At 41.9% G+C, this 18037-nt stretch overlaps 1 protein-coding gene across 2 annotated transcripts; it reads left to right on the top strand.

Annotated features, from left to right (window-relative positions):
* The first annotated feature begins 352 nt into the window (after positions 1–352).
* Positions 353–17453, top strand: TMEM182 (transmembrane protein 182). Of its 2 annotated transcripts, XR_014563498.1 has the most exons (6): positions 353–863; positions 1220–1319; positions 3580–3678; positions 9832–9969; positions 14301–16939; positions 16996–17453. XR_014563498.1 is itself a non-coding variant. In XM_083735688.1 (5 exons), the coding sequence occupies exons 1-5, from the start codon at positions 723–725 to the stop codon at positions 14522–14524; spliced, it is 702 nt and encodes a 233-aa protein (XP_083591814.1). In that variant the 5' UTR covers positions 353–722; the 3' UTR covers positions 14525–17453. The 2 variants fall into 2 exon arrangements, 1 of the variants encoding a protein (XP_083591814.1); XM_083735688.1 differs by having other exon boundaries at positions 14301–17453.
* Positions 17454–18037: the final 584 nt, after the last annotated feature.

Genomic DNA, 18037 nt, shown 5'->3' with positions numbered 1-18037 from the left:
CAAATATTCTAATCAATAAGTTTTCTAAATCTATTCTAAATTGTCACTTTTAACCCGTCAAGAAAGCTCTGTAACAACGCCTGATATTGTGTGGGTGTGCTCGTCGATCAATGAGGCCCACGCTTTCAGTGTAGCGTGTATGTTCCTGGGTCTCAGCTTGGCTCTCTGCTTTTGTGTGCTTGTCTGCGATGGAGGCTGAGCCAATTCCTTGCCTGCTTATGGGCGGTAGATACATTGATTGCATGGCGTACATGCTTGCTGGAGTTGAAACTCAAACCTGCGCCGAGTAACAAGGGCACACAGTAACTTCATCCCTCTTCCAGGTCTGTTGATGCACCAAGTGCCACAATATTTCCAGTCAATACCCAGCTAAGGGAAGGTCAGCTATTTTGGGCTGGCCACTCCTAGCGAAGGGAAAGCCTGTCAAGTTCCTTCTTCCATGGAGTGTCCTAAAATAGAAGTCCTGTCTATTCGTTAGGCTGCACTTTAATGGAGCACTAATCAAACCACAGCACAAGTGGGAAACCCATTGAGAAAGATTTTTTTTTTAAAAAAACCCAACTTCTTTCAAGACTTCAATTCTTTCAGAAGAACTTCTGGTCCGGAAGTTTAATCCTCGATGCGCTGTTTTTCGGGGGAGGTTTTCCTTTCTCACTAAAAGTATATTATAAATCTTTCACGTCCGTTTTGTCAAAGAACAACAACAAACAAACAAATCAGCAATGAAATTGAGAATCGGGATCTTTTTTGGAGGCTTATTTGGAGCTCTCGGAATTTTGTTCTTTTTGGTTGCCTTTGGAACGGACTATTGGCTTCTTGCTACAGAGGTTGGAAGCTGTTCAGATGGCTTGAACGACACCAGGGTCAGTATATGTTTTTATTCCTCTGAATGGCATCTTGCACTAGGACCACAAAGGTGCTTGCTTCTTTCTCACCAGAAATATCTCTTACAAATGAGGAGCGCTCTGTATAGGTTACTGTGAGCCTCATCTAAATCCTATTAACATCCAGGAGATGATATTATGTGATTCTCATTTTGGTCAGTTACGTTCAGAACCAGCAGAGATATTAACCCCCCTCCCCATAATTTTGTAGGCGTCTTCAGAAACCTTTATTAACATTTTTTTCTCTATTTCTTACTTGCCTGTATGTGTCTATATTTGCACAGGGAGTAGCGCTCCAGTTGGTGAATAGCAATTTACATGTTTCTTTTATACAGGAAGAGAGAGTAACTTTCCACCATGAGGGTTTTTTCTGGAGGTGCTGGTTTGATGGGAATGTCGAAGAGAATGCCCACAGTATGATAAAGTTTTGGTACAGTAAGTATCCCCCCCTTTTTTTGGCAATATAATTTTACTTAGAATTGGTGCTTTTATTTAAAGTATGTCTACATTTCCCAAAAGAGCACTATTTGTATAATGCCCTGGTTCTTAAAGTGGTGGTCATCATAGATGTTTGCTCACACATTAGGAGCGACAGTGCTGTGATGTTTCGCAGTGATCACAGAGGGATCCCTTTGGTGCAATTCTGCAAATGCTTGTACAAGTACATTATTCAAATGTGTTTGCAACAGCTCGTATAAGAGTTCACACACTGCTATAGCATTTGTCAACAGCCAGGATAGATGGGGCTGATGAGAATTGTAGTCCAAAGCCCCCCAGAGTCTTTTCTGTTGGGGATAATTCAGACTGAAATTCCCAGGTGTCAAAAAAGATTATTTATGTATGTCACGACTGCGGCCCGTGTTTTGTTAGCCCCCAAATGCAAAATGGGTGAGGTCCCAACCAAAGAAAATGGCAACTTAAGTTGACAGAATATGTGCAGCTTGCAGACTTAACATATAGAATAAGAGAACGAGAAGAAGATACGTTTAGAGAAAACTGGAAAATGTTTATTGAATATATGGGAAATAATTGTGCGCAGCTGAAAATACTGGCAGCATTAAGATAAATTCAACAGTGTAAATAAGTTTTGATGTATGTCATAATGGAATACGGAATGGTATAGTTTTTTGTAAAATATGCAGGGATTTATGATATGTAAAATGAACCATGGAAAGAGAAGAAGGGAAGTCCTTGATATCTTAAGGATGTAAAAATGAGTACTTTAAATTGTAAAACAGAATATATATATACATATATGTATATATGTATATGTATATGTATATATATATATATATATATATATATATATATATATATATGAATTGTAGTCCAAAATATATGGAGGGCAGCAGGCTGGCAAAGGCTCTTGCACTAGGTTTTACGTCATTTTGGATGCCTCTGTTTGTTCAAGCAGTTGAACAGGTAGCAGAATATACTTGGATTTGGGTTTACTTTCTTCATGCACTACTCTAGCACAAAGTATCTTTGATTTATATTCCAAACCCACAGGCAGGCAGGCAGGGTCTTTTTTTTTTAGTTTGTACTGCACCTCATTATCCTGGGAGCTTTAAAAATAACGAATCATAATGAAAAACAGGTGGCATGCAGAACAGGACAGATTAAATGATGGTGTATGAGCTGCTTGCAGTGCTTGAAAAGTTCAAGTATTATAGCTATTAATTATTTTATTGAAATATGCATGGCCCTCCTTTCAATATAACACACAAGAACGCTTTGCAATAACAGAATTTAGAACCATACAATCAGTAAACAGTAGCAATGCTTTAGCCAAACAACAAAACACAAGAATAGCCATTTAGTGCAGGTGTAGCCAATATGAAATAATAATCTGGGTCTTTTGAAAAAAATGTTTTGAATTTTTTTTAATGTTTTAAATGTTTAAAACAAAGCAAAACATTTGTTTGTATTGCTTTGCAGTTTTGTTGTTTGCCACACTAAGCCCATTTCGGAAGAAGAGCAGGATAGAAATTAAATAAAGAGGTAGATAAAGGAATATTGTGTTCTCCAGCTCTCATAATCTCTGCCCATTAGTTGAAGTTAATGGGAGTTGAGGTTTAAAATATCTGGATAACACCCCACTGACCACAAGTGGTACCTTGGTTTTCAAACATAATCCGTTCCGGAAGACTGTTCAAGTTCCGAAATGTTCGAAAACTGAAAACTCAAAGTGGAAGCCTCAAAGTGGAAACCTCAATACGGAAGCTGTGTTTCCGGTTCAACTTCTGAGGCACATTCGAAAACCGAAGCATTTACTTCCAGGTTTACGGCGTTCGAGTTCCGAAACGTTAGTCAATGGAGATGTTCGAAAACTGAGGTACCACTGTACCCCATACTTACTCAATGTGTGCACTTTAAGGCACATTATATAACAAAAGCCTTCTTAATAAAACAGCAATAAAACATCCGTATCAATCACAATAGCTAGAATCCTAGGAACTGATATAAACAGTTGGGAAAAGCTGGAAAAGAGGCATGTTTTTAATTGTAAGTGAAAGCATGCAACATTCATTTCCTGCCCGATGTCCATCGGAGTTTGTTGCACCATGGATAAATCCCTTCTCTGTATCACTGTAAAGATAGACATGTCTAGGCTATGGTATGACTAATGGCTTCCTCTGCAGATTCCAGTAAATGCAGGACAGTAGTTTTAATGTGTGCTGTTGATGTTTTTCAGCAAACCAGTCACCTACGAAAAACTGCACCCATGCCTATCTCTCTCCGTTTCCGTTCTTCCGAGATGAGCACAATTCAACTGCCTACAACTCGGCAATTAGTAAGTATTTTCCTGTTCACTACTGTGTCAATAGCGCTATCGCTTTCATGACTTGCATGAGAGCTCTCCTGTTGGAAAACAGAATCCTAGGCGAAGAGGACCATGCTGCAATCTGAGTAAAGCTTAGTTCATGGGGAGGCAAACTAAGGCCTGGGGGCCGGATCTGGTCCAAGTGCCTTCTGAATCCGGTCCACGGATGGTCTGGGAATCAGCGTGTTTTTACATGAGTAGAATGTGTGCTTTTATTTAAAATGCATCTCTGGGTTATTTGTGGGGCATAGGAATTCGTTCTCCCCCCCCCAAAAAAATATAGTACAGCCCCCCACAAGGTCTGAGGGACAGTGTGGACCGGCCCACGGCTGAAAAAGTTTGCTGACCCCTGGCTTAGTTGATTTCCACCCACTATTTCATATGTTTCAATCAATATAATTTGCTATTGCTGTTTCATTAATGATTGCTATACAGCAGCACCTCCTAAATGCGTGCACTGAAACTGATTCTTATCTACCATAAGTGCTTTAATTGGAAAAAGTCCTACTTACACCTTGTTCCATTTCTGTCATGTAAGCTTTTGTGTCACGTGATTTGATTTGGTGTCATATACTATTTTATAAAACGTGTGCTGTGTTTATACATTGGTGCTGTTTCAAATTGACCTAATCGCACCAAGACTTCAGTACTTAAAACATACTTGCATTATCTTTGCTTTTAAATGATCCACAGAAATGTAGCTTCCTGACTGTTCTATTGCTGCCTCAAAGGCAGTAACAATTTTTTAACCCATTCTAAATAGTCGTGCCTATCTAAAAGAAAACATAAGAAATTTGATGTTATTTCAGGCTTACTTACAGACATTCTTAGGCTGCAAGCTCATTCCCAATTACATAGTAGGAGTAAGCGTCACTGAACTCAATGGGGCTTACTTCTGTGTAAAATGTATAGGATTGCAGTGTTCATGAGACTTGGAAATCACCATGAGACAGAAATGCTCATCTTTAATTTCTTCATACGGACCAATCTCATTGCTAACTACGATCTTAAGATTTTACCTACCCAGAGCAATAGGATTCAGTAAATGTTCAGATTTTAAATTGCTGTTTTCCAGAAACAATTGAAAATGTGGAGTTCTAAAATTTAGATATAATATTCGCCTTAAGCTGGCACTACCACATAACAAGTCAGTTCACAGTGAAGAAGTAATGAAACTACAGTGGTACCTCGGGTTACATACGCTTCAGGTTACAGACTCCGCTAACCCAGAAATAGTGCTTCAGGTTAAGAACTTTGCTTCAGGATGAGAACAGAAATCGTGCTACGGCAGCGCAGCGGCAGCGAGAGGCCCCATTAGCTAATGTGGTGCTTCAGATTAAGAACAGTTTCAGGTTAAGTACAGACCTCCAGAACGAATTAAGTACTTAACCCGAGGTACCACTGTATTATTATTATACCGCATTTGATATATTGTTGTTTGTCTTTGGGGCCCTGCATTCTTCTTTTTAGAATCCCTTTTCGTGTCCTCAGCTACCCATTTCCCAAGGTAACTCTTAATTTCCAAGACAAGAAGTATGTGGCAAAGTATTTGTCACCTTTGCTTACAATGTGTGCACACTGAAGATTATTTGTGTTCTGAGTGTTAAGCGCATTGCATTTCTCAGTCTATTTGTCACTGATGGATGCCTGGCATTCCATTTCTGTTAAACGTTATCTCCCATTACATCTTTTAATTCTAACTATAGCATTCTCGTCTACTGTCCCACTGAGTGGGACATCCCACCCAAACTTACAGGACCCACACTGGCTTCTGATGGGATCACGGGATGTCCTACTTTGGTTACTGCAAGAGTGTGGCCCCCAAAGATCCCTGCTTTGGGGGGGCCATGCTCTCGTGCAAGACACCTGGCTCCCACGGGAGTGTGGCCCCAAAATATGCACGTCCTGATTTTCTTCTGTGGGATGTTGGAGGGAGGGTATGCTATGGTGATGTTATGCATCACCAACTGGGCATAAAACAAGGACTAAGTCTAAGGGACGCGGGTGGCGCTGTGGGTTAAACCACAGAGCCTAGGACTTGCCGATCAGAAGGTCGGCGGTTCGAATCCCTACGACAGGTCCCTGCTCCTGCCAACCTAGCAGTTCGAAAGCATGTCAAAGTGCAAGTAGATAAATAGGTACCACTCCGGCGGGAAGGTAAACGATAGATCTTCTCAGAAATCTATGCAAATGTGATCCTTCTATAGCTTGCATTTTGCCTTGTGCTGTGTGTTGATGTGAAGCGTTCCAGATTCTGTATTTGCAAATGGGAAAAAGCACCTTTTAAAAAGCAACAAACAAGCACCCTTGGTAAAGACAATTGTTTCTGTTAGCTGTGAGCAACAGCAACTGAAAGTTGTGTGCCCCATTTTGGAAACTGCTCTTTGCTTTCAGAGATGTCGTCTCTGAGCTTTTCAAATAAGTGAGCACATATTGATTGAACAAATAATTGGTTAAGAGCCAAACAGTCGTCTAGAATATTGGTTTTTTAATAATAATAATAATAATAATAATAATAATAATACAGCCATAAAGAACAACTTTTCTGAACAATCATGAATTGAAAATTCAAAAAACCCACTAACTCCTATTTAGTGATGATGATGATGATAATAATAATAATAATAATAATAATAATAATAATAATAATAATACATTAGTTCTGGCCAGTGCTATTTTTCTAGAAAAAGTGGTTCCAGGATTCACTTTCCTCGTTCTCTTAGAATGGAAATGGCGCCTACCTGAGAGATGCCAGAATGATATTGCTATTTGAGAAATCAGACTTGGGTACAGCCCATTCAGTTCTGTCTTCCTTGTCCTGTCCTGACTCAATTATATTTTTAGCTTTGGGTAACATTGCCAAGGCAAGTGCTGTGACACGATGAAGAAAAATGTTGCACAGTTAAGTTATGAAAACTATTCTCTGTCATCCTGTTGCAACAACACAGAGTAGCCAGACATGGAATACCAAACCCTGGTCGAATTTCTCTGCTACTTTCCTACACTGCTTCATTTTAGAAAGATTTTGAATGTAAATATTGGAAATAAAACTGATTTATATACAATATGGGAGACTGCCTTTAACTGAACTTAACCATCCAGGGATCCTTTACCTTTTACCTTTTACTGTTCCCAGGGATGGATTTCTCGAATGGATTCTTCAGAGAGTTTTCTTTTTGGAACTGTAGGGAGAAAATGTGCTACTTGCTGATAGATGGGGTTAACTATACTACATAAAAGATTTCTGTGTTTGCTTTGGTAGACAAAATTTCATTGCACAACATGGGCCCCCCTGTGATAATGCTAGGTGGCACTGTGGGTTAAACCACAGAGCCTAGGACTTGCCAATCAGAAGGTCGGCGGTTTGAATCCCCACAGCGGGGTGAGCTCCCGTTGCTCGGTCCCTGCTCCTGCCAACCTAGCAGTTCGGAAGCACGCCAAAGTGCAAGTAGATAAATAGGTACTGCTCCGGCTGGAAGGTAAACGGTGTTTCTGTGTGCTGCTCTGGTTCGCCAGAAGCAGTTTAGTCATGCTGGCCGCATGACCCGGAAGCTGCACGCTGGCTCCCTCAGCCAATAAAGCAAGATGAGCGCCGCAACCACAGAGTTGTCTGCAACTAGACCTGACGGTCAGGGGTCCCTTTACCTTGACCTTGACCTAACTAGCCCCCCAGCTGATGACCAAAGTTTTTAAGCAAATAATTTAAACTGTCTAACTGATATATGGAAGATAATTTGTATCAGGTTGTATCCAACTCTGTTTAAAACTTCCTCTCCTCCCTCTGGCAGTCTCATGTGCCCCCAATATCAGCTCTGAAGAGTTGTGGATCCTTTTGAGCAGATCTTGGGAAGGCTGCAGGAGGCTGCAGGAGGAGGAAAGGAAGAAGACCCATTGCGTGACTGGATTCAACCCATAGTATTTAAGTACAGTCTCATGATTGCACAGCCACCAGTGGCGTAGCGTGGGGGGTGCAGGGGGGGCCGGCCGCACCGGCCGCAACATCTGGGGGTTAGGGTTAGGGGGCACAAATCCACGTGTTAGGGGGCGCAAATCCACGGGTTAGGGGGCACAAATTACTTGCCTTGCCCCGGGTGCTGACAACCCACGCTACGCCACTGACAGGCACCTGAAGACAACTGATAAATAGCCCAATTTCTACATGCATATGTGGGCAAATGGTAAAACCTTATAGAAAAAAATTATAGGAATTAATGAAGTTTAATTGGAGTGATATCTTATCCACGCCACGGTGTCAGAGCAGACAGCAATATATTAACTATCCTACCTTATCTCTATCTTGCACTATTCCTGGTAGTTTGAATGAACACGATCAACCAATAAAATTGAATGAAAAGCTCTTACACCATTTAAAGAAGGCATGCTTTGATGAACCACCAATGGAAAAGACTTCTAAAGTTGAGGACCTTCGTGGTTCTGGATAATCTAAACAAATAATCTACACAAAATAGGCATAAATGGCGTGCCCCAAAGTAGAAAGGTTCTCCACATTTGAACCTGCCTACAGTCTTCAGTTTTAAAAGGCCTCATTACATGTCCTGGTACCATCACAGAGCACAATGTTCATGGGCATCAAGGATTGGGTCTACTCAGTGCTAACCACATTGTGGGCATGTCTAACTTTCATGACTTCCAACAATTGTTTGGTTGTTGTTTTTCCTTATGGAATTTTTGTCTGTAGCCACAAATGAAGTTCAACAAGTAGCTGCGGAAAACAATTCGGCCAAAGTAATAAATTCCAGGGTGTGGCAATGTGGGGTGCTTATCATGCAAGAATATATATTTAAAACAATGGAATGACCTACAATGACTCTATATCTATCATCTATCTATCTGTCTATCATCTATCTATCTATCTATCTATCTCTCTAATCTATCTATCATCTATCATCTATCTATCATCTATCTATCTATCTCTATCATCTAGTTATTTAATATATTTTTAGAATTATATTTGCAGAATAGTTATAAACGAAGGAAACTAAAGGTCAGTTTATGAAATGAAAATACAAATGTCTGCTTCCATTGAAGATAATATATACAGTGTGGATTGCTAGAATTCTCATATACTGTAAGATTTATGAGACATCGTCAGTCACATATGATTGGTTGAATGAGTATAGGTTGTCTTAGTTCAGTGCTATTAATACCAAAACCTGGTATTAAACTGTTTTTGATATCCACTTATTAAACTTAAACTGTCACCCATGATACATAGGCCTACACTTTCTTTCCTTATCTCCTCCATTTTAGCTCTAGGAAAACAGGCTATAAAATAATTTGTCTAACAAGAGGAATTGATATTCCCCTTTTTACAATGTACAGAATGAATTTATTTCCGCGGCCACGGTCTTTAAAGTGTCTCCGAAAATAGATGTGTAATTAAGCAGCTAAATTATTGTGTTATGAACATTTTTGGGGGGCCACCATATGTCACAAAACTCTCAGCCCATTTATCACCAGCTGCTTCCATTAATTCAGCATTGCTTGCCCTTGGCTCAATGAGATTCTGTAGTTTTGCATTTTGAATTGAATAATATACAAAGAACTGAATGTCTATGGCGATAGGCAGACTTGACTTCCTCGTTTGATATATTTCCCCCCCGGTTGTCCTGTTGGTGTTTTCAGTTTCATTTAAAAACCACACACCAGTGTCCTAGGAATGCCCAAATGAGCTTTCTTTCTTGTATCTGTTTCTACTTTGGTGAACTTGGTTGTTATCTAGCAAAACCGTATAATTATCTAGAAGAATCTTGGCTACAGTTCAGCACACCATTTTATGAACCATTTCCATTCCACAAGTAAACGAACTTATTAACCGCACACGTATACTGTATACTTATTAACCGTATACACGTATACTTAACGTTATTATATTCCAAGATCATCTGATAGGATTTGGCGTTCAAGTCTAATGAAAGACATATGGCGTCTTAGATCACTAAGGCACAGGAAGCCGTGTTAGAATAAATGATCAGCTTTGGTGATGAAGAAAATGAAAATGGGAGGCAGGGACGGGACTTCGTAAAATGGCCTTCTGTTGTAAGGATGTTTTTGAAAAATCCTCTTTCTGTATCTTTCCTACCTTCCCCTGATAACCTCTAGTTTATCGTGGCTTCTGGTCTGTTCTCATGTTGCTGGGAGTGGTCATTGTGGTCGTGGCGAGCTTCTTCATCATCTGCGCTGCACCCTTTGGTAGCCACGCATTGTACAAAGTTGGGGGAGGCTTTTTCATCACTGCTGGTAAGTGCTAAACGTTTTAATCCAAATTCAACCACCCCTGCTCCTTTAAAAACAAAACAAAAAACAAAAAAATTGCAACATTCGGTCTAGAATTGTGGGTTTGGTTTTCTTTAAAAACAAAACAGAACAAAACAAAAATGCACATCAAGGGAATTCTGCGTGCTATTTTGGAGGTTTTCTGGCAGAAGGCTTGCAGAAGAAAATGGGCACTAGGGAAGAATTGGGAGAGTTCATGTTGCAGCTATGGTTCATTTTAATAGGTCTAGACCAGGCATAGGCAAAGCCCGGCCCTCCACATGTTTGGGACTACATTTCCCATAATCCCTAGCTTATTATATATTATATAATAATCATGGTTGGAAGGATTATAATGTCAAGAAAAGGGAACAGTGTCAAGGCCACACTGTCATGGAATCACAGAATTGTACAGTTGGTAGCGACCACGAGGGTCATCTATTCAAACGACCTGCAATGCAGGAATCTCTTTTTGCCCAGCGTGGGGCTCAAACCCACAACCCTGGGAGTAAGAGTCTCACGGTCTAAATCTGGGAAAGCTCCTTCATATAGTTTTCTTGGTGGTCTATGTGATTTGCCTGTGAGGTCCAGTATGTCAAGAGAATGCTTGGCTTGGATCTAGAACACCTGAACTGAAATTCCTACTTGCCCAAGAAAGCTTATTGCTAATATCTGTTTCTTTAATCAATAAGATGGTAAGAATAGTCAATATAAAGCACTTTCTGGACTAAGTATTGGAGGAAATGTTTGGGGAATTCTGTTTGCATTGTGGCTCTGCTTTTGCAAGATGAGCGTTTGTAGTTTGTGGCCAGTGTCTGTTTGCACATAATCCAAGAATTCATGCCCAATGCTGGCAGCAATAGTTCTCCATCAGTGTAGCAGTTTGGTACTGTTCAGAATCTCCTGCTTTTCAGTTCCTGTTGGTATGTATTATTTCAAAGTTTTTGGAGCATGGATGGGAGACCACAGGTTTATGGGCCAATGTTGCCCTCCAGGACTCCTTATCCGGCCCTTGAGCCCAGGCAATACTCCCTAAATAGGCCACACCTCCTTTCTCAGCCCCTCCTTGCCAGCCCTGATCCATGCCCATCCTGACTGCTTTTGCCTGACTAGAACGTGTCCTTGAGCTGTGGCAGTGCCTCTTACTTGTCTGTGCTGAGAGATTTGTGTGTAGAAACCTCTGACATTGGCATGGCTGAAACGTGGCCTACAGTACAAAAGTAGGAATCACAGCTGTCGCCCTGCCCTATGGCACCAGCCAACACTGGTATGTGACCCATGCCCTTCAACATTTTGAGTCCCAAAAACCGGATGCATGTCTTCTTGCCCATGCTCCTGCGTGAGTCACATGATCTGCGCAAAGATCCAAAAGACACTTTTTTCTGGGACGTGCTTGCATGGCACCCAAAAACGTGTTGGGGGGGGAATCACACAAGATCATGGTGTTTTTTTGGAGCAAAATCGCACGACATGACAGCACTCAAAATGGCTGCCATGCTCTCTTGTGAGAAAATGGGATATCCTGTTTTTTCTGGGATGCTTGTGGGGTATTGTGCGGGGTCCCCCAGATTACTCATGAGGCCCTCAGACTAAAGAAAGCTTCCCCCTCTCTGATTGAGAGGTACTCATTTAACCTCTGTTGTCTAGACTGTATTCAAATCTAGAGGGCCACATGCAAAGCCCTCAAGCCAGAATAATTGTCAAGAAATTATTTTCTCTGCTCCCAACCATGACAATTGATTGTATGGGGCCTAACCCATTTATTCTTAGGGAGCTTCTGGTTTACAATTTGAATGCAGCAAGACTTGTACTTGAAACATTTCGGCTGAGATCCTATAGCCACTTAACTTGAGATTAAGCCCCATGACATTTAATGGAATTTACTTTCTGAGTTGGATAGTGTTCTTGAAGCTACCAGCATGAGTTTGACCAAACTGCGGGAGGCAGTGGAAGACAGAAGTGTCTGGCGTGCTCTGGTCCCTGGGGTCACGAAGAGTCGGACATGACTAAACGACTAAACAACAACAACAACATTCTGAGTTTACCTGTACAGAAGTGCGCTGCGAGTCTCATGTATGGGGTGCAAACCACCAATACGCTAATGCCAAGCACAAACTGGAATTTGCTCCCACAACAGGTGATGATGGCCACCAACTTGGATGTCTTTGCAAGAGGGTTGGACTAGCTGATGGACAATAAAGCTATCCAAATCTAGCCATGACAGCTGTGTTTTACCCCCACGGTTGGAGGTGCTTTGCCTCTGAGAATCAGACATGGAGAGAACGCTGTTCTGCTCAGATCCTTCCTTCAGGCTTCCCGTGGACATCTGGTTGGCCACTGTGCGAACAGGATGCCACTGGCCTCATCCTGCAGGGCTTTTCTTATGTTCTTGTGTTCAAAGTAGAGACTCGAGTTGGCAGCAAAGGATCTTCAACCGTGCAAGTCTTCTGAGGTTGGTGCAAAAACGCCTTCTTCGGTTTCTGTTCCTTGCCTACTGTTCCCTAGGCTTGTTCAGCCACTTGTTTGTGGAACACTATGGTTCCTTCTATTCGTCTCTATCATTACAGAGACAGCTGTGCGGATGGTTTTTTCTCCTTCTCCTTTTGCTACAAAGCTCATGCTAAATTACACCCTCAGATTTTCTGCCAGCCTCTCGCTGCAGTAACTTGGATCTTATGAAAGTCTCAGCAGCGGAACTTCTCGGTTATTGACTCGCGTAGAGAAAGTATCAATACGTAGCCCGACGACACCCACAGTGGGAGCAAAGTCTGCGAGGTAAACCTGTGAGCAAAACAATTGCTTACACATCAGCATAGTTCTACATTTACCAGCGGCACCCGCCTGAGGCTCCTGTCACTCTCTACAGCACCTGTTGACTCCTTGTCTGTGCAATGGAAGCTTTGTGCCAGAAACAGCCATTCACAGCTGAGGAGCAAAAGACATTTTGCTGTGCAGGAAGAATAAGGAAGGCCTGAAAATTGCTCTTGAATTCCTAGGCATTTATAAAGATTCTGTGTTCTTTTTCTCTTCCCGCAATGAGCAGAAGTGTGTGTGTGTGTGCGCGCGCGCGCGCGCGCATGAAACAAATTAAAAAGAATAAATGTTAATGGCAGAAATGACTGACCTCCGAGGAGCCTGGGTCTTATCTCATTCCACAGTGCTGTGTATCAAACATGGGCCTCCTTTAAAAATAAAATAGGAAAATAGAAAAGGCATGGGGAGAGGGGGGAAAAAGAATGAAAGTGCTTATTTATCCTAATCTCTCTGAGACATATATTTTACTTTTTAAAAATAATTGCCCCCAGTCGCTTGTGATTCACTGCAGCTTTTTCAAAAAAAAAAATCCTGTTTGACTAAACAACAGATATTTGTGCCCCAAGCAAAGGTCTAACAAGCCGAAAACGAAGAAATATGTTTGCAGCCTGAAATGTTTCTAAAAATGCTTGCTTCTTGAAGTTGATGGCAGGGATGAGGTTAATCTCAGCCACTGGGCTCGAAAACACGGCCCTTCCTGACAATTGTCAGCGTAAGAGGCTGAGAGCAGCCTTCCCAAAATAAATACATTTCGTTTGACACGTCCCGCTTCATAATGAACTGACATTGCAATTAGACTTGCAGTAGATCCTCTCCTGCCTTTCAAAGCATGATAAATGTTCTGAAAGAAGAAAGGCAAGAAAGAAAGGCAGGCAAAGAGAGATAGCTTAAGGTTACAGGAAGTGGCTTCAGCAAGTTATGATGTGACTGAATGTTATTTCCTAAATAGTAGTTTTACAAAGATGACTCTGGATGCATGTCTGGTGGGATAGGACCCTATCGCACGTGCATTTGCTATGTATGGCACTTCATCTGAACTCTGCTCATGTCCATATTGGTCCCTATTCACCACATTTTTTTCCAGCTTTCCATGCTATTGAGGACATGGCAATAACAAGCTGATTGTGGGGTGCAGTTTGACTGTGACTTCTTGCAAACCTGCATGTGTGTGGGTTCCCAGAGAGATGATCATGGCTGCTGTTCTCCTTCTTTGGCTCCCTTGCTGCTGTGCTGCCATGAGCTAAGCAATGGTTTGGCTTCGTGCGGCCTCTGAGCATGGGTGTCACACAAACCACAAGCCGTGAGGAAGTTTTGTTCTTGGGTTTGCAGCTCATGGTTTGTCTGGTGGAGACAAACCATTTGTGCTAAGGCTTGGTTTGGCTTAGTGTTAGGGGAAAACTTGACCGTTGTCCTTCACTGGATATACTGTACCAAGCGTTTCTCAAGCAAACTGAGCCATCATATATCTTTACTAAAACTTATTTTTCCCCTCCTTCCTTCAGGTATTGTCTTCACATTGGTGGTAATCCTTTACGTCATCTGGGTCCAGGCAATGGCTGATCTTGAAAACTATGTGAATATGAAGAAAATAGACTGTCCTGATTTTTCTGTCTATGTGCGTTATGGCTGGTCTTTTATACTGGCTCTAGTTGGAATTTTTTTTACCATGTTTTCAGGAATGCTGTTCCTACTGGTAGGGCGTACAATTTATCTGCACTCTGATTAATCAGATGTCGGCTGTTTGAAATGTTGGAATTATGGCGAGGTTTTGCTGAAAAGCTATTTTTATACATTATCCCTCTTATAGCCATGTGTTTGCTGGTGCTATTCTAGATCTGCTTACGTAGCTAATGCAATCCCATGCATATCTACTCAGATGTAAGTCCTACTGAGTTCAGCGAAGCTTATATCCAGGTACGTCCTTATAGGATTTGCGGTCTCAGTTATATATCCTTGTCATAAAGGAATAGTGACATAAATTAGACTATTCAAATTCCTTCCGATCTTGATGAACTGCATGCAACACACGAGATATTTTGCAACTTCATGTCTCTGTGTTGCACGCACTGGGGGTCAGATAAAAATATGAAATGATTCATATAAGAATTTTGGCTTAGGGCCAGTTCAACCATTATCTTCTTAATGAAGGAATATGCAATGAAACCACACCTCCTGCTCATATATATTAGCCACAGAAGAAGGGAATGGGCAGCACAGGCTGTAGATCACCCTTCCAGTAGTCGCCTAGCATTCACCTTGTGCCAATGTGCCATTCTTTTAGCAAGGCCAGAACTCTTGCCCTTTGCCTGCCACAAATCTAGCTTCTTCAAGTGACAGTGCTTGGCTCATCTTAACAATGGCTACTTTCCCTTGATGTAGGATTGTATTTCTCCATCCTCAGAGTCTCCTTCCAAGGGGAAGGTTTGTGTGCTTCGATAGGAATCGTCATGGTTGGTAAGTGAGGTGCAGGTGTTAACGCTGGCTAGGTTTGTGATGAGCACAGGATCTGGTTATGGCAAGGCAACGGAAAAGTGAATGCTGTAACTCCCATCTGCAAGCAACTGTGCTGCTTCCTGGAAGAATGAAACCTATTCCAATCTCCCTATGGATAACCTAAGCAAAAGTAAACTCGGTCATGTGTGTTCCCTCATTAGGAAAGGAAATGTGTGAATTAGTCCTGGTTCTGCTTATGCAGAACAAAGCAAGTGTCCACAGAATCCCTTAATCACCCATTATTTATTCTTTCGGTATTTGGCATTAGCTTTAATATGAACAAATATTTCTGCAGTTGCCCATGTATTGCTTTAGCCAATGTGGCAGTAGTACAGAAGGCCAGGTCGCTGAATTAGTGCTGTGGTGCTGCTATGAATACAGAACTGTTTGTATGCTTTCATGTGGTCCAAGTCATAAACATTCAGTGTAATGGAACTGGGAAGTTTATGGGTCATTTAGTTCAGTTCTCTGGAATAGCAGATTCCCCTTTCCCCCATGGGCTTAACAACAATACATGCTTTTCTGCTGTCCATTGTATATTTTTTATTATTTTTGCTTCCCTCTGTACTTTATGGCTTGACTTGTTTGGCCATGTCACCTTGACTGGTGTCCATCAGTCACCTTCTTGCAGCCAGCTTGCTTTTTTCTTTTGACGTACAAGGAAATCTGGGAACCATGCAACGGATATGTGAAATCTCACAATGTGAAAAGGGTATCTGAAACCTGCTGACAATGTGAGAAGCTTGCCACTTCCACCACACATGGATGCCTGGACCTCTGAAGAAGCAGGAAGTGTGGTAATGTGTGTCCTTCCAAATTAGCTGGAGACTGTCAATAACTCTGCCCCTTTCTCTTAATATCTATAGGCCGCTGATGGAGAAACGGCCCGGCCTTTCAGCCAAGCCTGGTGTTGGCACCTGGAATCTCTGGCCCAATTGCCAGCCCTGCACCCCCATTTTTTCCTCGTCTGACACTCTCGCCACCTTTTTAATTTCCCATGATGCTTCTGGTGTAGCACTCTTCTGGGGCATTGAGAGAAATTTAAAGGCTGACTAGGCCTTGTTGTTTGGTGCTGTTGGAGGGCTGCCATCACAAGCTCACCAGGGCCCACTGACAGGGAAGGCGGCCCACCAGAAGCTACTTTGTCCAAAGAGGAGTCATGCTCTTGCTGTGTTGAGTGCAACTACATGGCCCTGTATACTTGAAGGAGCATCTTCACCCCCATCATTCAGCCCGGACACAAGGGCCTTCTGGTGATTCCCTCATTGAGAGAAGTGAGGTTACAGGGAACCAGGCAGAGGGCCTTCTCAGTAGTGGCACCCACCCTGTGGAACGCCCTCCCATCAGATGTCAAGATGATACAACATTTAGAAGACATCTGAAGGCAGCCCTGTATAGGGAAGACTTTTAATGTGTAATGTTTTATTATGTTTTTATATGTGTTGGAAGCCGCCTAGAGTGGCTGGGGCAACCCAGTCAGATAACCGGGGTACAAATAATAAAATTATTATTGTGATTATTATTATTATTTGCTCCCTTCAAATTCTTGCGATTCTGTAGTTATCCCATTTCTTATTAAAACCATCCAACTAGACAAAGACCTTCCATAAGTTTACTAAGCAACTTGCTCTATAGGCTACACTTCTGGGTACTTATATATTTAGAAAACTGATAACCCACTTGATCAACAAAATCTCCTGGCAGTATGCAAATAAAATGTATGATGATGTACAATACGACTTATAAACAAATTTGTGGAAATCCTGTGACCCAGTCCAGGAATTCCATGCGGCTCCATTTCTCAGTCTCCCAAGCGCTTATTCCCTTTGAAGTGACTGGGGAATCTCCATGTCCAGAAGTTCTATTTGTGTCTATCAGAGCCTGAGAGAGAGAGAGAGAGAAAGAGCCTCAGATCCTCATCAGCTTTATATTTATTGCATGATCTGTCCCAGGAGGATGGGATTAACAACTCACAAGTCTGCCAAATCCTCATCCTTAAAATATGGGCAGATTTTTCAAAGATAGACTCCTTCTTTCTGCATTACATGATGACTGGATACCCTTAAACATATAAATATATATATATATTCGACATGTGTTTTTATGTAAAAATGGCTTGATATGTTCTACTTTTTAAAAAAATAAAAAGTTAATTAAGAAAAGATCAGCACAAAGGAAGCTTTATTCCCCACCACTCCTTCCCGCCAACCCATGAAGTTGAATTCCATTATTTTAGCACACTCTGTCATTTGCTTCTCTGTGTACTTTGCTTATTTTAGTTGTTATGCTTATATTCTATCTTATCCCCCGCCATGGATTTCCAGGTGGTGTCCATTGTTTCCAAACTATCTCGCATTCAGTGACTGGCCACATCTAGACATACAGCACAATTCAAAGTGTTGGTGCTGACCTTGAAAGCCCTAAACGGCCTCGACCCTGTATACTTGAAGGAGTGTCCCCACCCCATCAATCAGCCCAGACACTGAGGTCCAGCTCCAAGGGCCTTGTGGTGGTTCCCTCACTGTGAGAAATGAGGTTACAGGGAACCAGGCAGAGGGCCTTCTCGGTGGTGGCGCCCGCCCTGTGGAACGCCCTCCCATCAGATGTCGAGGAAATAAATAGTAGGTGTGTGGCAGACAGAGGGGAAAGGAGCATCTTGTGCTAGTGGAGCCAGACATTTTGCTGTTGGAGGTGGATTACCAAATGAGAAACCCATCTTCCAAACTAGGGGTGGATCTACACACAG

The sequence above is a fragment of the Podarcis gaigeae genome, assembly GCF_964106915.1.
Source record: "Podarcis gaigeae genome assembly, chromosome: 4".
In the NCBI taxonomy this organism is placed as follows: Eukaryota; Metazoa; Chordata; class Lepidosauria; order Squamata; family Lacertidae; genus Podarcis; species Podarcis gaigeae.
The sequence above is the reverse complement of the archived record's forward strand: the minus strand, read 5'-3'. Positions and strand labels throughout refer to the sequence as shown.

Coding starts and splice junctions, on each gene's coding strand:
- TMEM182 (XM_083735688.1), top strand. CDS start 723: ATGAAATTGAGAATCGGGATCTTTTTTGGAGGCTTATTTGGAGCTCTC. Junction 1,320..3,579: donor TATGATAAAGTTTTGGTACA/GTAAGTATCCCC, acceptor GATGTTTTTCAG/CAAACCAGTCACCTACGAAA. Junction 9,970..14,300: donor AGGCTTTTTCATCACTGCTG/GTAAGTGCTAAA, acceptor TCCTTCCTTCAG/GTATTGTCTTCACATTGGTG.